Source organism: Lepidochelys olivacea (assembly GCF_965140295.1).
Source record: "Lepidochelys olivacea isolate rLepOli2 genome assembly, chromosome: 2".
NCBI lineage: Eukaryota > Metazoa > Chordata > Testudines > Cheloniidae > Lepidochelys > Lepidochelys olivacea.
This window is the reverse complement of record NC_140412.1, coordinates 45,183,126-45,203,215: the sequence shown is the minus strand read 5'-3', so window position 1 is coordinate 45,203,215 and position 20,090 is coordinate 45,183,126. Positions and strand designations below refer to the sequence as shown.

At 40.5% G+C, this 20,090-nt stretch overlaps 1 protein-coding gene across 1 annotated transcript in view; it reads right to left on the bottom strand.

Moving 5' to 3' along the window:
• Positions 1-1,555: 1,555 nt before the first annotated feature.
• TRIQK (triple QxxK/R motif containing) overlaps positions 1,556-20,090 on the bottom strand; it is an 81,734-nt gene continuing 63,199 nt past the window's right edge. Inside the window, exon 4 of the mRNA XM_084619111.1 lies at positions 1,556-4,334. Within this exon, the coding sequence (XP_084475237.1) occupies positions 4,221-4,334 (114 nt within the window). The 3' untranslated portion in view covers positions 1,556-4,220. The remainder of the gene's footprint in view (positions 4,335-20,090) is intronic.

Sequence of the window (20,090 nt, the reverse complement as noted above, 5' to 3'; positions counted from 1 at the left end):
TCATAGGAATCACTGATTATTATGCTAGTTTGTATAAAACTCTAAATGCCATAAAATCTTTAGTATTCTGTTTGTTGGGATTCTAAATTGATTTTAAGCACAATCCACTTGACCTTGAAAAATAAGGACTCAATTGTGCCTTACAGGCACAAGCCCATGTTGGAACAGTATGGAGTACTTGCCTGTTGGGAGCCGTTAGAGGCTTCTTGCTCATTTGCAAAGGGACCACACATAATCTAGCCCTAAATTAAGTAATGAACCCCTTCAATAGTAGTAAATGTCACTGAACCAGTATGGGCCTTTTAATACAGTTTCTGCCCTCCCCCATGAGAAAGGATAATTTAAATTATTATTTATTTTTAAATATAATCTATGATCAAGTGGACAAGTCAATTATTATCCAGAGTTGAGGACTATCCTGGAAACCTAAGCAAACAAAAGAACGCTCTCATATGTTCTCAGTTAGATGTAAATGCATAACCTCATATATGTCATCGCTGCTACAGTTAATGGAATAAGCTGATGGGGCTATGATATACACAGGATCACATGGTGCCTATTTAACAAGCTACAGTGATCTTTAAATAAAGCACTTTTCAATAAAATTTTAAACAAATCTCTGGGGCCCCTGTTAGAGATACACTTATAATTACAGTGCAACCCTCAATTCCAATAAAAACGCATTCATGGATGACTACAAATACAGGTAGTAACTAAGTGGCAATGTATACCTCCTCTACTATTTGTACCATTGTAACCACTGTTATGGAGTTCGTAGGCTTCTGTTGTACTCCTGAAATTGTTCCAAATTCTGCTTTTACTTGTCAAAGAAAAAACAGGTACTGAACCAAGCTGTATTACTCAGGATCATTGCCAGCAGCTAGTCCTTCCAAAGACAAAACATCTACCTAAGTGGGGAGGTGAAACTGAGCAGCCACCCTCACTCTTCTGCAGGACCTAGAGCCATCCATCACTGCTCAAAAAAGAGCGCATGGCCAGCCAAGCCTAGACCAGCTGGAGCTGCTCTGAGTCAGTGCATCTCCTAAGCAGCTTCTGCTGGCTAGGAGCCTGGGCTGGAGTTTAAAGATGCACTCCTTAAGCAGATGTCTGCAGCAATACTGGAGCCTGCTCTATCCAGAGGTGAACTCCCTCATTTTGTAGCTGCCCCATGGAGTGGAGTCAAGTCCAAGGTGGTAGCAAGCCATATACAATTACTATTACAGTATTTTCTATTGGTTTAATATGATTAGGACCAGATCAGAGGAGTTCAATTTGTAAAATGTACTGTATTTGAAGAGACTAGACCAGAAATGAAGCTCTCTTTGTTACATTTTCAACATTTAAACCAGGGGCAGGAATCACTTGCTTTGCTCCACAACTTATAAACAGTGTGCATTCTTTGGTAGCACTGCTCAAACTTGTATATTGTGTTATCTAAGGTAATTTAATGTTCTTTCAAATGTATGTTTCATAGCAATGCAATAGATCCAACTTTAATAAGTGCTTTCAAAAAGTTCAAAGTTTAAAAATTCATTTTATTATTAAAATAGTCCATGAGTTACAGTTACAAAGACAAATGACCTAAAAAAATTATGGGATTGATTCTGATCTCAGATACATACATAGGTATCAACATTAGAGAGAGAGAGAGAGAGAGAGAGCGTGCACACCTAGCATGCATTTGAGGAGCTAAAAGCAACTTCACTTAAAGATATCAGTGCTCCAAAAGGTATACTGGGAGACATAATCACAGGCCAGATTTTGATCTCATATTAGTGTGAGTAATTAGGAGTAAACAGGAGTAATTTCACTGAAGTCAAAGGAGACAGTGAAAATAGGTGTAAGCAAGACCCAACTCAGGCCTTATGTTTAATGCATTTGTGTTTATAAATTAAAAAATAAAACAGGTGGATAGTTTGACTAAAGCTGGGACACCTGCTATTAACAAACCTCTGTCTGTAACTAGTGGACTGAAAAATACATGGAAAATATTGCACTTGTGCTTTCAGTCCACTAGTTACAGAAAGCACAAGTGCAATATTTTCCATGTATTTGCTGCAATATTCTCCAAATATACCCATGTGCACTGGGCATGAATCTCCTCTCATGTTCTAAGCAATAGGCAACTCTCTAGTTACATGTGACTTAGCTACTATGTCTGTCACCTGAATGAAAACTAGCCGAATGCAAAATGCAGCACTTGAGAACATAATGGAGATTTGTGATATTTTCTAGTCTAGGGGACTTCTGGTCCATAAACCAATAAATAGATTTCATTCATCCACAGGTGCAGTTTGGTTTTTACTTGTGACTCTCACAATATGGGAAATGTTCTTGTTCTAATAACTTCAAGTTACTATTTTAAGTTAAATGAAAAGAAGAATATTTCTAACTGTTTCAGAACACAATATATATATATAACAATATAAAATACTTAGCACTTCTACTGCATGTCTCATACAAAGCGCTGTACAAACATTAGCTACATAATCCTTACAGCATCCCGTGAGTTAGTGGAAAATGCTGTAAGGATTATGAAAATGAAAGAGGACTGCAGCATTTTGAGACACGTAGTATGGCACTCAGTGAAGTGAAAGGCATGTCACATCCAAAATGCTAGCTTGTGATTGCCTTTCACTACACTGAAAGGAATGCCACATGTCATAAAATGCTTCACTCCAAGTGCTGTATGTTGCTACACATTTGGTAGCATATATAATATTACTGGACTACAAGTACTATGAATGTATGATTTTGGGGATTTGGTGACTGAAAAAGTCACAATTTAGAGAATGAAAAATAAGTATAATATTTCCTTTTCATACATATGTTGGAGATGCTGGTGTATTCCGCATTTCTAGATGAGGTGTCCTATATTACACAAACCAAATAAGGAACATAAAAAGTGTATCCTTAGAGACTCATAGTGTATATAGGCATCAATACTGTATGGTCTAAACATCAACCATATTGATCTAAATTCCTGAACCAGGTTTTAAGTGGTGATAATGGGACTGTGGGTCAATTTAAAATAAATATAGTCTTATATACTACACTATTAGTATAGTTTTGGTTTCTCTTTGCCTCCAATATCCTCAGGTCAAATCTAAGTCTAACTTGAACACTTGCAAAACAGTCACTAAACAAAGGGAACTCAGTGGTTTATCCCTTAGTTGTGAGACTGTTATATAAGAGAAATTAGGGTTAATTTGCCAACAGAGTTTCTACAAGATGTCAGTGAGTCAAGACTCTTCCAGTTTTGGGGAGTAAGCATGAAAAAGATTTGTTAGCTGGTATAACCCCTTACATTAGTTTGATGGGAAAAAGATAGTATAACTGGAAAACAAATTTTTAACACAGCCTCCTAATGAGAGAAGCAAGCTGCTATTGCAATTAGCAGGAACAGTATAATTAAAACAGAATTTCAGCTTCATATTAATAATAGAGCAGCATACTAATTAAAATCAACATCAACTGAACTTTCTACATATACCAGTGCAGACAGCCCAAAAGGCAAGGAACTCTGTTTCAGAGACATATGTTAATGTTTGAGCTTCTGTCATCCAGGTGCCATTTCTGACAGAGCACATGTGCACTGAGCAGTTGGCAAGGAATGAAGAAAGATTACTGTAGATACATGTGCACATAGAATCTAGGATATAAAATAGGCCCTACAGGAAGTGGGAGAATGTTTCTAGAAAGAGAAATTACCTATGACTTCCTCCGTGTGTGAATAGCGAGAGAGTGCAAGACTCAGGGTGGTGCAGATGCCCTGGAAATACAAATCACTAAAGCAACTTGTATTTGGGGACTTGTGTTTTCTTTTGCATTTTTTTAAAAAAGAAAACCTACATTTCGCTATTGGAAAGTTTGGATTTGTGGATTTAAGTCAGGACAGCCTACCCAGAAATCAGCAGCTATTGTTTGCAATACCAACAACAATATGCAAAAAACTGTCTTTTGGCATCAGAGTTCTCAGCCTGAGAAACAAATAATGTAAACAATTCATTTAATTCATAATAGTACAGCTTGTTTCAACTTAAGTGTAGAATAGCTTTGCATGAGTCTTCTTTGCCTGTTCTGCAGATATGAATGTTAAGAGCGATGAGATATTGCATAGTATTATTATGCATCAGAACTGCGTGTTCCCAAGTAGTGTTGTTCAAGGTAGTTGCTTTTCCTGAAGAGAATCTGATGATAGGATAGATACATTGCATCTGCTAGTTTTCATTTGGATCCAGATCAACGTCAACTTCACTTGATAGATTAAGATAAAAGAAAGCGTAGAAAGCCAACAGAAATACCAGTATAGCTGCAAGGACAAGGGCAACTTCCTGCACAAACGAGAGAAAATTTTCAAAACGATAAAATGTTAGATACAGTATCATAATTTCAGATAAATCAGGAACAAATGTTACCTTCCATCTGCATCAAGCCTGCAGAAGTTAAGTTTTCATCAGACCATATAGTTCCCACAATCAAGTGGCTTTTTAATTAACACTTCTTTGCTGCCACCATTTCAGCATGTTATGGAAAAATTTTACTTGACGAGATGATCAATTTTTTGGTGGGCCAGATATATCCTTTTTTGCAATCAACACAGACAACGTTCATAAAAGAATTTGTAGGTTTGAATGCAAATGTGAGCAATGAAGTTAGATTGTGTTTGGCTATTTTTGCATTTTCTAGAAATATGATTACTTTTTTCATAGAATTGGAGATTCCTAGACCAGAAGACACCATTGTGGTTATCTAATCAGACATCCTGTATAACACACATCACAGAAGTTCCCCAAAATAATTCACAGAACATATCTTTCAGAAAAACATCCAATTTTAAAAATGGTCAGTGGTGGAGAATCCAGCACAAACTGGTTAAGTTGTCCCAAAGGTTAGTTACCCTCAATGTTAAAAAAAAAGTTACGCCTTATTGCCAGCCTGAATTTTCTCTAGCTTCAGTTTCCAGCCATTAGATTGTGTTATACCTCTCTCTGATAGACTGAAGAGCCCATTATTAAATATTTATTCCCCATGTAGACTGTAATCAAGTCACCCCTTAACCTTCTCCTCCTTAAGCGAAACAGATTGAGCTCCTCGAGTCTATCACTAGAAGTATGTTTTCTAATCCTTTAATCGTTCTCGTGGCTCTTCTCTGAATATTTTCCTATTTATCAACATCCTTCTTGAATTGTGTGCATCTAAACTGGACACAGTATTCCAGTAGAGGTCGCACCAATGCCAAATACAGAGGTAAAATAACCTCTCTGGTCCTAGTTGAGATTCCCGTTTATGCATCCCAGGACCTCGTTAGCACTTTTGTCCACAGCATCACATTGGGAGCTCATGTTCACCTGATTACCCACCACGACTCCCAAATCATTTAGAGTCACTGCTTCCCAGGATAGAGTCCTCCATTTTGTAAGTATGGCTTACATTCTTTCTTCTTTTAGCAACAAGATTGCAAATTATTAATGAGGCATGCACACCACAGTGGATATCAATGAAAAATGCTACTCCTACCTCTCAACCTAGCAGAAAACAATGTGCCATGGTACCAATCTGCAAAATCCCTCAGTGCAGGAAAAAACTTTTCCATGCTCTTCAGTTCAATAATGCTGGCAGAAAGCACCAGAGTTTGCATTTGCACTTAACTCCCCCTCTCCAAACGAAAACCCTTCTGTAGCTGCCTTCATTATAATAAATGAATCTTCTACAGTGTACTTGATTTATAGTAAGCTTCAGAATTTGAGAAATGCTTTTGTAGTAAATGCCACAGGGCTGTCTGTTATCATATCCTCTTTTTCTTAGGGCTACTTAACTTAGGCTCCCAAATGTATTAAATTGCAGTATAACTATCCTCTTTATAATAATACTTCTTTACAACACAAAAAGACAATGTTCTATTAAAAAACAATATTTTCAGTTCACTGGAGAAGGCAACATACTCCTCTACATTATACAGTGTTGACTACCATTTTCATAGGCAGTGAAATATGGAGTATGACTTTGAATACTGCACTGTTATATCGCCACAATAAATGGAAATTGTCACTTCCACTGGTGACCAGGGTGATTATACATTATGCCTAATGTCGTGATTTATTTTTAAATCATGTATGGGGCCCCTCAATAAAAACAGCTGAACTCTGTTATAACAAATCCCCAACACTCCCACCAAAAATAAACCAAAAACGTGGTCCAATGGTCCATCTATATATCGTCTGCGTCAAACCACCCATTCAGATACATAAAAGGATAGGAGGAGAAAAGAGGGGCTAAGTAGGTGTGTAGTAACTAATATGAAAAGGAAAGACTGACAACAGGGTTTGAAATCAGCCACAGAGGGGGTCAGATTGATATTGTCAGCAAGAAAGGTCCATAGATAGGGCCACTGTGGGAAGGGCACTATAGTAGGAGCTATTATACCTGGCACTGACCTCAGCCTTCTGATTAGGGCGTGGTCTACTAGAAAATTAAGTTGGTATAACTATGTTGCTCAGAAAAACCACCCCACCTGAGCAGTGTAATTCATCTGACTTAAGTCCCCAAGTAGACACTGCTAGGTTGATGGAAGAATTCTTCTGTTGACATAGCTACTGCCTCTCGGGAAGGTGGATTACCTCTCATGGTGTAGTTACTGTCTACACTGCACGGCTGTAGAGTTTTAAGTGTAGAATAGCCATACCTCATTGTGTCCCCAAACCTGAAGGTGTTAAAATTTTTACTAGCTGCACATTTTAAAATCAGGCGCATGATCTGGCATTCTTCTCTAGAACAGCACTTTCATTTGCATTTACATTAATGCATTTTATATTTGATCAGAATGTTGGATCAATAATTCAAACATATGTCACCTAATAAACTTTGAAATATTACTGCTTATTTGACTTATGCTCTGTACGAATCTTTGTTCTATGAGAACCCTTTGGTTTATGTTCTACAGGGATGGCGGTTTAATTTTTAAGTCATTTGCAGCATTGTAGCGGTATTGGTCTCAGGATATTAAAGGGACAAGGTGGGTGAGGCAATATCTTTTATTGGACCAACTTCTGTTGGTGAAAGAGACAAGCTTTTGAATTTACACAGAGCTCTTCTTCACCAACAGAAGTTGGTCCAGTAAAAGACATTACCTCACTCACCTTGTTGCTCTAATTTATAAGTGACTTTTATTCTTCTAAACAAATGTTTAAATTGTTTGTATAAATTTGCTTAGGGCATTTGCTATGGGCTGTAACTAGAATTTCCTATTCGAATTATACTATAATTTGAACCTTATCATCTCATTTTATATGATTTGATTAAAAAAAATTACATCTAATTTACTAACACATTAAATGAATGTGATTTTTTCTTTGTTGCAGTTGCAACACTTCAATATCTCCAAAGGGCATGGCAGCATCAGACAGGTTTCATTTATTTTCTTGTATCCACAGCTGTGCTCCAGACCCATCTGGCCACACAGCTACTAATTTTAAGAGGCTGTAATGAACAAGTGACACACAACTGCAAATTCCATCTGCTCAGAAGAGTGGACAACGATACCATACAATGCAGCCACCATTTACACTGAGAGCAGTATTATTTTTTTCCCCTCTCATTTGGATGCTCAGCTTTCCACTTTATCGCAAGTTAACCTTTTTTCTTCTCCACCTCTTCTTTCCACAGTTGCCCTTAGAAAATTGTGTGCTGTATGTAAAAAACTTGTTGGCAATGTTTTATAATGAAGAAGCATTTCCTAGTGATTATAAGAAGAAACTGGGAGTCAGAAGATCTGGATTCTATTCCCAAATTATCTAATGATTTGTATGACTTTAGGAATTTATCTTTCTCTACACCTTAGTTTTGCCATCTATAAATTGGGGATAATACTGCTACTTTCCACAATCACAGGAGTATTAGGAAGGAGGTAGGAGACCTAATGTTTGTTAACCATTAAGAGATCTTAGTACTGAAAAGACTTGAGAAGTGAAACTAATGTATTAAAATTCTAGGCTTAAGAATAATACAAGAACCTCAACTTTGAGTTATTGAGAAACGCAGTGGAACAAAAAAACTCATGCTGTGGTTGCAAATATTTGAGTGACAAATGTCAGGTAACAAATCGATCTAACAGAATGAATGATATATTGTTCACAATTAGGCATGCAGTCTAGTATGTCTACGGTTGCAGGGATTTGATTTTTAAAAATAATTTTAACAGATAAAATTGATGGGTTTTTAGCATTTTTCCAATTTTTATTGATTTAAGTTTTCAGAGTTATGCAAAATTATGGGTTTAAACATTTTTCCTATTTTTATCAATTTAAATTTTCTCAGTTGTGGCAATTAATGGGGGTGTCAGACAACTAGGGATCAGCCAATAATTTGTTAATGAGATTCAAAAAGTTAAAGCTTTATAACCATTAAAACACAAAATTATAAACATCACACATCACAAATATACAAAGTAAATATCCTTAAATCAATCTCTAAGTTCTCAAGCAACACTTTTCTTTCTTTGCCTATCTGTAAATTATGATTATCATCAAAGGTAATATTTTTGTTGGTTTGCGTGCACATGGTGAAATTGACATTTACCGATAAAAATCGAATCCTTCCAAGCCTAAATATGTTTTAGAACCATATCTAATTTATAAACTTTCAAATAGAAACCCTGCAATGAACATCGTACCAAAACCACTACAAAACTGCTATATTTTCTTTGCAACACGAGTAAAAGTTGTCATTTTAATTTTTTTATATATCATATCAGCCTTTACAATTTGTGAGCCATACATAAAGGCAATGCCTTATTCAGGCCTGTCTGCAAAGGCCTGTGCTTTAAGAATTTAGGTGTATTCTTATCACTTGGCTAGTTCTAGAGGTATAAAAGAAAGAATCAAAATCACTGTCTGCTGGTGTAAGGGCCTTCTCTTACTGTGACAGTCTGAGGCCCTGTTCTTAGGCTAAGGCCTTTGGCTAAGCAGCAGAGGCAGCCATAAGCTAGGAAGCGAACAGTCACATCCTCACATTCCAAACTACTCACATTGAAATAAGGTGCTATCGGGCTGTTAGGCACTATCAGGACAGGATTGTATTCCTATCACCTCCAGAGAAAGGGAAGTGCCTAGAAAATGTAAAAGAAAACTTAGTTTGATAGCATCCTGTCTGGCAAGAACTCACTTATCAATAGCTGGGATGTGAAATCCTCACTTCTGTATTGTCTTGTCATTATAGTTCCCACTTTGCTATTGTTTGTCTGTATAATCTCTGTCTGGTTCTGTGATTGTTCCTGTCTGCTGTATAATTAATTTTGCTGGGTGTAAACTAATTAAGGTGGTGGGATATAATTGGTTACATAATCATGTTACAATATGTTAGAATTGGTTAGTTAAATTTCAGGAAAATGATTGGTTAAGGTATAGCTAAGCAGAACTCAAGTTTTACTATATAATCTGTAGTCAATGAGGAAGTGAGTGGGTGTGGGTGGGAGGGGGTGGGTGTGTGGGTGAGATGGGAACAGGGAATGGGGGTGCGGAAATTGAGATCATGTTTTGCTAAAGGGGGAAATGGGAACAGGGAATGGGAGTAAGGAAGTTGGAATCATGTTTTGCTAAGGGCAGGAATGGGAACAGGGACATAGGTATAAGGCTCTGTGGTGTCAGAGCTGGGAAGGAGGACACTAAGGAAGGAAACTGGAATCATGCTTGCTGGAAGTTCACCCCAATAAACATTGAATTGTTTGCACCTTTGGACTTCGGGTATTGTTGCTCTCTGTTCATGCGAGAAGGACCAGGGAAGTAAGTGGGTGAAGGAATAAGCCCCCTAACACTATTGGTAACTTTCGGATTGCTCCTCCGTAAAAGTTATTTTACTCAGAGAATTTCACTCTGAATAATTAATTCTTATGGGAAAAGACCTACAGGAAACTGGAAATGATCATCAGGTTTTTTTCACCATAGTACAGAATTTAAGAGACTAATATCCCTGCTATAGAATTCTGAAGTATGGTTAAACAAGTCTTTAGAAGGAATATCATCCTCTATAAATCTCTATAGAGTTTTGAGAATTGTTTCTGTAGAACCCTACTGATTTCACCTCTATTAAGTTCTATAGGACTTTTCCATAAAGGAAACATACTTAGTTACTGTATATAATAAATCTGACTCTCCTCTCATTTATGCCAATTTTACATCATTGTAACTCACTGCAACAGACTACAATGATTTACACCAGCCTAAGTCTCTTATCCTGAAACTACTCTAAATGGATAGACCCCTATGCCAGCACAAAACCCCACTGAAGTCAGTAAGGCTCTGAGAATGCCCTGAGGCCTATCCATATGGAGCAATTTGCAGAGTTGGGGCCTAACCGAGGAAGAAAAATATAGTGCAGGCAATTTTGACACAAGACAAACTCCCATACTGTACATAGAGAACTACAGTATTCACAAGAAAAAAAACATTCATATGTATTTATTTTAAATCCTCCCAATCCATGAGTATAATCTCTGAACTGATATCACTTTGAAACTCAATGTGACTGAACATCACAGGTGTGTCCCCCTCCAATTCTAAGCTACTTTTAGTTAGTTTAAACTCAGGCATGTTTGAAAAGGGGAGAAAAGAAGGAAGTGACAGTGATACTGGGTATTTCTTTTTTGGGGGAGGAAAACATGAAAAAGTGTTGGTGACAAGATATCCCTAACATATCTTGGCAAAGTGGATTAACTCAGAAGATTATGAACAGCATGAAATCACAGGACACTCTTTGGCAAACTGCATCAAGAATGTCATCTATTTGTATGCATCTAGCTCCAGGTGAGACAGATTCCTGGTAGGGAGCTAGCTCTATAGGTAAATAGATGAGGTAGCTATATAGAAGAATGGATGGATAGTACATTTCCCATATTCAGAAATTAGTTTTGCCTTGGTTCCATCAATGTCCCCTTTATTTAATCAGCCTTATTCTCTACTGACTTGCCCCTTGCACAGTCATGTGCATCTGAGCAAAGTGGGTATAAAATGCTACCATTCTGATTTGGTAGCATTTTTTACTTCCTTTGCACAGATGTACATGGCTGCACAAGGGATTAGGTAGTGGAGAAACAGGCCTTTATTCCTATCCTCTCCAGTTAATTTGTTATATTTATTAGTGACTATACTGAGGCACAGGCAGTGCAAAACATTACCCATATTTATTTTTTGGTTTCTATTTTGGGTATCAAAGGCTAGGGTTGACTATAGAAAACTTGCACATGCTACAGAGGGTCATTTAAAGGAAATCTCGGGCATGTTTTTTTTTTACATGACCTTGCAGTCCCCTTACTGGTGGCATAGCACAGCCATGCAGCGATACTGGAATAGTGACACTTGGATGAACTCAGTTTAACAACACAACATCTTTTTATTACTGGAAGGAGGTACAGAGGCAGTTCTCCTGCTGCTGGTACAGCTTCCCTCTCTCCTTGATGCAGGAAACACTCTTCAACTCCTCTGAGGCACCCATCTGTCACCCTGACATGGCATCCTGGGAGGTACACTGACTGCCAGGGGGCCATACCTGAGACGTTACGGAAGGATTGTTGCGGATCATCCGGCGTTTGACCACTACCCCATGCTAGTCATCCATGTAACAATACTGCGAAGTATGACCATCAGCAAATCAGAAGTGACTACAGGGCTCTGGGAGTAAGGGTGAAGGAGTTGGGAGTGCAGGTGGTGTTCTCTTTGATCCTTCCGATCAAGGGTAGGGGCCCACGCAGACACAGATGCATCCTGGAGGTGAATGCCTGGCTGCAACGATGGCGTCGCCAGGAGGGCTCCGGCTTCCTTGACCACGGAATGCTGTTCCAGGAAGAAGGACTACTAAGCAGAAAGGGGAACCACTTACGGAGGAAGGGGAAGAGCATATTTGGATACAGACTGGCTAACATAGTGAGGAAGGCTTTAAACTAGGTTTGAAGGGGGCAGGTGACCAAAGCCCACAGGAAGTCAAAAACATGGAGACCAGGGAAAAGGGTCAGAATTTGGGGGGAGCATGGGCTGCTATAGCAGGGATAAGGGAGAGACAAGACAGAACTTGCCGGGGGTGTGTGGGGGGGAATCAAATCAGTATCTTAGATGTCTGTATACCAATCCAAGAAGTATGGGGAATAAGCAGGAAGAACTCGAAATCCAGGAGTCCAGGAAAGCTGGCTGTATTTTAAAGAAGCCTTATTGAAGGCTTCCCGATGTGCAGAAGGAATAGCAAATATGGCAGGGGATCAGCTTGGCTTAACAGAGAAATCTTCAGTGAGCTTAAACACAAACGGGAAGCTTACAAGCAGTGGAAACTTGGACAGATGACCAGGGAGGAGTATAAAAATATTGCTCGAGCATGCCAGCAGATCTGGAAGGGTATAATCAGGAAGGCCAAAGCACAATTCGGGTTGCAGCTAGCAAGGGATGTGAAGAGTAACAAGAAGAGTTTCTCCAGGTATGTTAGCAACAAGAAGGTGGTCAGGGAAAGTGTGGGACCCTATGGGAGGCAACCTAGTGACAGATGATGTGGAAAAAGCTGAATGCTGAAGTACTCAGTGCTTCACAGACAGGGTCAGCTCCCAAACTGCTGCAGAGGGCAGTACAGTATGGGGAGGAGGTGAGCAGCCCTCAGTGGTGAAAGAACAGGTTAAGGACTAATTAGAAAAGCTGGCCATGAACAAGTCCATGGGGCCGGATCTAATGCATCTGAAGGTGCTGAGGGAGCTGGCTGATGTGATTGCAGAGCCATTGGCCATTATCTTTGAAAACTCGTGGTAATTGGGAGAGGTTCTAGACGATTGGAAAAAGACAAATATAGTGCCCATCTTTAAAAAAGGGAAGGAGAATCCAGGGAACTACAGATCGGTCAGCCTCACCTCAGTCCCTGGAAAAATCATGGAGCAGGTCCTCAAGGAATCCATTTTGAAGCACTTGGAGGAGAGGAAGGTGATCAGGTACAGTCAACATGGATTCACCAAGGGCAAGTCATGCCTGACAAACCTGATTGTCTTCTATGATGAGATAAGTGGTTCTGTGGATATGGGAAAAGTGGTGGATGCGATATACCATGACTTCAGCAAAGCCTTTGACATGGTCTTCCACAGTATTCTTGCCAGTAAGTTTAAAAAGTATGGATGGATGAATGGACTATAAAGGTGGATAGAAAGCTGGATAGATGGCCGGGCTCAACAGGTAGTGATCAATGGCTCCATGTCTAGCTGGCAGCCTGAATCAAGCGGAGTGCTCCAGTGGTCGGTCCTGGGGCCAGTTCTGTTCAACATCTTCATTAATGATCTGGATGATGGGATGGATTGCACCCTCAGCAAGTTTGTGGATGACACTAAGTTGTGGGGGAAAGGTAGGTACGCTGGAGGATAGGGACAGGGTCCAGAGTGACCTAGACAAACTGGAGGATTGGGCCAAAAGAAATTTGATGAGGTTCAACAAGGACAAGTGAAGAGTTCTGCACTTAGGATGGAAGAGTCCCATGCACCGCTACAGGCTGGGGACCGATGGGCTAAGTGGCAGTTCGGCAGAAAAGGACCTAAGGATTGCAGTGGACGAGAAGCTGGATATGAGTCAACTGTTGCCAAGAAGGCTAATGGCATATTGGGCTGCATTAGTAGGAGCATTGCCAGCAGATCGAGGGAAGTGATTATTCCCCTCTTTTTGGCACTGGTGAGGCCAGATCTGGAGTACTGCATCGAGTTTTGGGATCCCCACTACAGAAGGATGTGGAGAAATTGGAGAGAGTCCAGTGGAGGGCAACGAAAATGATTAGGGGTCTGGGGCACATGACTTATGAGGAGAGGCTGAGGGAACTGGGCTTATTTAGTCTGCAGAAGAGACGAATAAGGGGGGATTTGATAGTAGCCTTCAACTACCTGAAAGGGGGATGAGGGTCAAAGGAGAATGGAGCTAGGCTGTTCCCAGTGGTGGCAGATGACAGAACAAGGAGCAATGGTCTCAAGTTGCAGTGTGGGAGGTCTAGGTTGGGTATTAGAAAACACTATTTACCTAGGGAGGTGGTGGAATCTCCATCATCAGAGGTTTTTAAGGCCCAGCTTGACAAAGCCCTGGCTGGGATGATTTAGTTGGAGTTGGTCCTGCTTTGAGCAGGGGGTTGGACGAGATGACCTCTTGATGTCTCTTCCTACCATAATCTTCTATGATTCTACGAAATGCTAGTAAATAAACACAACTATGACACAGTTGGCATCACAGATCTGACTTGGTGGGATAATACTCATGACTGGAATATTTGTACAGAAAGGTATAGCTCACTCAGGAAGGACAGGCAGGGAAAAAAGGGAGGAGGTGTTGCCTTACATATTAAAAATGTATACACTTGGAATGAGGTTGAGATGGAAATAGGAGACAGACTTGTTGAAATCTCTGGGTACCATATAAAAGGGGTAAAAAACAAGGGTGATATCATGGTAGGGATCTACTACAGACCACCTAACCAGGAAGAAGAGGTCAATGCGGCTTTTTTTTAAAACAACTAACAAAATCATCCAAAGCACAAGACTTGGTGGTGATGGGGGACTTCAACTACCCAGACATCTGTTGGGAAAATAACACAGCAGGGCATAGATTACCCAACAAGTTCTTGGACTGTATTGGAGACATTTTTTTATTTCAGAAGGTGAAGAAAGCTACTAGGGGAGAGGCTATTCTAGATTTGATTTTGACAAATAGGGAGGAACTAGTTGAGAATTTGAAAGTGGAAGGCAGCTTGGGGGAAAGTGATTATGAAATGATAGAGTTCATGATTCTAAGGAATGATAGGAGGGAGAACAACAAAATAAAGACAATGGACTTCAAGAAGGCAGACTTTAGCAAACTCAGGGAGTTTTTGGGTAAGATCCCATAGGAAACAAGTCTAAGGGGAAAAACAACTGAAGACAGTTGGCAGTTTTTCAAAGAGACATTATTAATGGCACAAGTGCAAACTATCCCACTGCGTAGGAAAGATAGAAAGTAAGGCAAAAGACCACCCTGATTTAACCAGGAGATCTTCAATGATTTAAAAATCAAAAAAGAGTCCTACAAAAAGTGGAAACTAGGTCAAATTACAAAGGATGAATACAAACAAATAATACAAGTATGTAGGGACAAAACTAGAAATGCCAAGGCACAAAACAAGATCAAATTAGCTAGAGACATAAAGGGTAATAAGAAAACATTCTACAAATTCTTCTTCTAGAAGCAAGAGGAAGACCAAGGACAGGGAGGCCTGTTACTCAGTGAGCGGGGGTGGGGGGGTGGGAGAGGGGACGGACGGACGACGACCATAACAGAAAATGTGGAAATGGCAGAGGTGCTTAATGACTTCTTTGTTTCGGTTTTCACCCAGAAGGTTGGTGGTGATTGGACGTCTAACATAGTGAATGCCAGTGAATATGAGTTAGGATAAGAGGCTAAAATAGGAAAAGAACATGCTAAAAATTACTTAGAGAAGTTAGATAGCTTCAAATCACCAGGGCCCAATTAAATACATCCTATAATACTCAAGGAGCTGACTGAGGAGATATCTGAGCCATAAGCATCACAGAAGAACGGAGAGATTCCAGAAGACTGCAACTACAGGGCCAATCTATAAAAAAGGAAATAAGGACAACCTGGGAAATTACAGACCAGTCAGCTTAACTTCTGTACCCAGAAAGATAATGGAGCAAATAATTAAGCAATCAATTTGCAAACATCTAGAAGATAATAAGGTGATAAGTAATAGTCAGCATGGATTTGTCAAGAACAAATTGTGTCAAACCAACCTGATAGCTTTCTATGACAGGGTAACAAGCCCTGTGGATGGAGGGAAGTGGTAAATGTGGTATATCTTGACTTTAGCAAAGCTTTTGATACTCTCTCGCATGACCTTCTCATAAACAAACGAGGGAAATGCAACTTAGACAGAGCTACTATAAGGTGGATGCACAACTGGTTGGAAAATTGTTCCCAGAGAGTAGCTATCAGTGGTTCACAGTCATGCTGAAAGGGCATAACGAGTGGGGTCCCATGGGGATCAGTTCTGGGTCTGGTTCTGTTCAATATCTTCCTCAATGATTTAGATAACGGCATACAGAGTACACTTATAAAGTTTGCGGACCCTACCAATCTGGTAGGGGTTGCAAGTGCTTTGGAGGATGGGATTATAATTCAAAATCATCTGGACAAACTGGAGAAATGGTGTGAAATAAACAGGTTGAAATTCAATAAGGACAAATTCTAAGTACTCCACTTAGGAAGGAACAATCAGTTGCACGCATACAAAATGGGAAAAGACTGCCTAGGAAGGAGTTCTGTGGAAAGGACATCTGGTGGTCATAGTGGACCACTAGCTAAATATGAGTCAACAGTGTAACACTGTTGCAAAAAAAGTGAACATCATTCTGGGATGTATTAGCAGGAGCGCTGTAAGCAAGACATAAGAATTCTTCCTCTCTACTCTGCACTGATTAGGCCTCAACTGGAGTATTGTGCCCAGTTCTGGGTGCCACATTTCAGGAAAGATGTGGACAAATTGGCGAAAGTCCAGAGAAGAGCAACAAAAATGATTAAAGGTCTAGAAAACATCACCTATGAGGGAAGGTTGAAAAAACTGGGTTTTTTTAGTCTGGAGAAGACTGAGAGGGGACATGAAAACAGTTTTCAAGTACATAAAAGGTTGTTACAAGGAGGAGGGGAAAAAACTGTTCTTCTTAACCTTGAGGATAGGACTAGAAGCAATGGGCTTAAATTGCAGCAAGGGAGATTTAGGTTGGACATTAGAAAAAACTTCCTAACTGTCAGGGTGCTTAAGAACTGGAATAAATTGCCCAGGGAGGTTGTGGAATCTCCATCACTGGAGATTTTTAAGAGCAGTTTAGACAAATACCTGTCAGGGATGGTCTAGATAATACTTAGTCCTGCCATGAGTGCAGGGGATTGGACTAGATGACCTCTCAAGGTCCCTTCCAGTCCTATAATTGTCTTCATTTGGTACTGGCTGCTGTCGGAAGTCACGGTACCGGGCTAGCTAGACCATTGTTCTCACCCAGTGTGGCCACTCTTATGTTCACCAGTATCAGGTGGGTTTGTACTCAGCAAGGCTCAGCTGTACTTCTGCTACTGCAGCTACTCTGCTGTTTATACTTGTGCTAATTCAATGAGAGCTAGTGCAAGTATGTGCAGATGAGCAGGGGAATCACACACCTACCTCATTGTACAGATGTAGTCTCAGAGTTATGTCCTCAGACAGGGGTCCTTCCCATCTGGGAGGTCCTATATCCTTAGGGGCTGCCTGAGGATGTGCCACACACCCAAACCAAGACAGAACAATGACAATATTGGATAATATTTTTAAAAGGACAAAATACTGCACACTCAAAACAAGTACGGTCACGCTGGTTCAACTAAATTTTTGATATTTATAAGTCCTTAGTTGCTACTCTGACATTATCAACATGGATAAAATTGCTCATTGAGGAAATTAAAAAGCACTAAATGGCAATGACTGAAAGAAACTTTGTTACTTTAAATCCTGCATTAAAATGAAAAACAATTAGAATTTGACAAGACAAGCTAATTAGTCTAGCTCTGAAATGTACAGCACCTTCAGGGCAGTTGATTCCAAAAAGTTTCATGTCATTTCCAGGGGGTGGTTTCTTCCTTTTTTTCAAACAAATCTTATAAACTCTTTGGGTGAAATGCACCCCTATTGGAACTCCACTCACTTCCCTAGTTATGAGGAGATGATTTTTCACTGTTAATTTATCCTCTTCTCTCCCGTCTCCTCACATTCTACCCTCTTTCTTTGTTTATATCCACTTATTGTCTCACCTTACATGTTTAGACTGCCAGCTCTTTGGGGCAAGGACTGTCTATTATATGTCTGTACAGAGTATAGAGTAATGGGGTCCTGTTGCTTGATAGGGGCCTCTAGACACTATTGCAGCACATCTTAATACATTAATTAAATAATAATTACAACTGCAGTTATGCCCAGGATGGATTTGCCCTTATAATACTTCTGTTATCTACAAGTTAGCAATTTTTAGATTTTTAGAAGGGAGGAATACTGCACCACATGTTGAAGGCACTATGAGTAAATGAAATCCTTGGAAAATACACGTAAGTATGTGTTTTTCACATATTTGGCAACAAGACTGGGTACTTCCAGGATTATTTATTATGTTGTCTCCAGACTGTTTGCTACCATTGCAATTACCACAGAATTTTGTATATCAGCTACTTTTCAAACACATATTACAGGCTTGATCTGACCCTTACTGAAGTTAACTGCAAGTCCCATTGATTTTAATGGTACAGGATCCGGGTCTGTATTCTTTAAAGAAAATAAAGCCTACCCTTAGCACATATGAACCCTGTTGCTTATTACAGTTCACCAACAAAAACTTTGTTAATGCAGAGTTAAATTTGTGTTGTGGTGTCTTGCAGCCTGCCAGCACCTCAAGCTCAGCTACTCAATCCACTGAGATAATGAAAACTTAAGCCTCTGAAAACCAAGAAATACACAGTTAAAGTACATGTCATTCCTGTACGGTAACCTTAACTCTGACCCCAGGAACTGGCAACAGTTAGTGGGAATAGTTGAGTAAGGAAGGTGCCATAATAAGTAAACAGAGTTCAACTACTTCATATCTCCAAAGTTATCCGGAAAAGAAGATGGAGCTATCTGGAACATGTTCAGAATGAAGCCAGAGCATTTGCCATAACAAGCATGCCATCAGGCAGCTGAAGAACACACAGAAGGTGCTGAGAGGGAAAACTTCTGTGCTTTAAAAATGCAGAGAACATACACAGCAGCTCAGGATAGACAGGGATGGCAGAGCCTTGTTTGTGCCCTAAGTGAGGTTTGATAGAATAAGAAGGATTTCAGACTCAGATTTATCTACATGCACTCCAACTTCATTCACTGTGCTAGATGTAGTTGTATTGAAAGGTTCAGAGATTAGGTGAAGCAGGTTGGAAGAGCTGTCACTGTGATATGACGACAGTAATTTGGTGAAGAGGCTGTGACATTTAGCAAGTCTGGGTGGTTTGTATGGAATAGGCTCAATGTTTGTATAGATATCGCTTCTTTGCTATGTCTGACCTAAACCCAAGTTTTGCTTTAGCAAAGAGAAGATATTATACCTTGCCATACAGTGTTTATTGAGCTGTTCCCCAACTGTTCTGCAGCATCTGCAAGGGGTTTTAGAATGTGTGTTATGGGCATATTGGGGCATCACTCCATGAAGGCATAGCTAAGGTTGCATTGCAGGGATGGCATATTGCAGGGATTGCATGTACCTTAACTGTTTTCAAAGGCTTAAGTTTGCTTTCCGTAACTCTTCACTTCCTGCTTTTTCAGAGGTTTCAGTGTAATTCAGGGGTGGGCAAATTTTTTGGCCCATAGGCCACATCGGGGTTGCAAAACTTTATGGAGGGCCAGGTAGAGAAGGCTGTGCCTCCCCAAACAGCCTGAACCCCGCCCCCATCCGCCCCCTCACTGCCCCCCTCAGAGTTCCCGACCCATCCAACTCCATCCCACCCTGTTCCTTGTCTCCTGACTGCCCCGACCCCATCCACACGTCTGCACCTAATCGCCCCCTGGGACCTCCCCCATCCAACCCCCCTGCTCCCCGTCCCCTGACCCCCCCACCCTGAACCTCCACCCCATCCAACCGCCCCCTGACCGTCCCCCAGGACCCTCTGCCCCTTATCCAACCCCTCCCCGCCCCCTTACAATGCCGCTCAGAGCGGCAGGAGCTTGCAGCCACGACGACGCCCTGCCTGGCAGGAGTGGCGGGCCAGAGCACTGGCGGCGTGCTGAGGCTGAGGGGGGAAGGGAGGGACGACAGAGGGGAAGGGGCTGGGAGCTAGCATCCCCGGCCGGGAGCTCAGGAGCTGGGCAGGACGGTCCTGCGGGCCGTAGTTTGCCTACCTCTGGTGTAGCTGAATCTGATGTTCTGGAAGGGCACGAGGCACTACTGGGCAACCTTAACTCTGCATTAACAAAGTGTTTTCCCATTGTATTTCCTAATTTTTTGAACAGAAACAGAGATGTTATTTGTAGGAGACAACTATACCTTCTTAACGTAA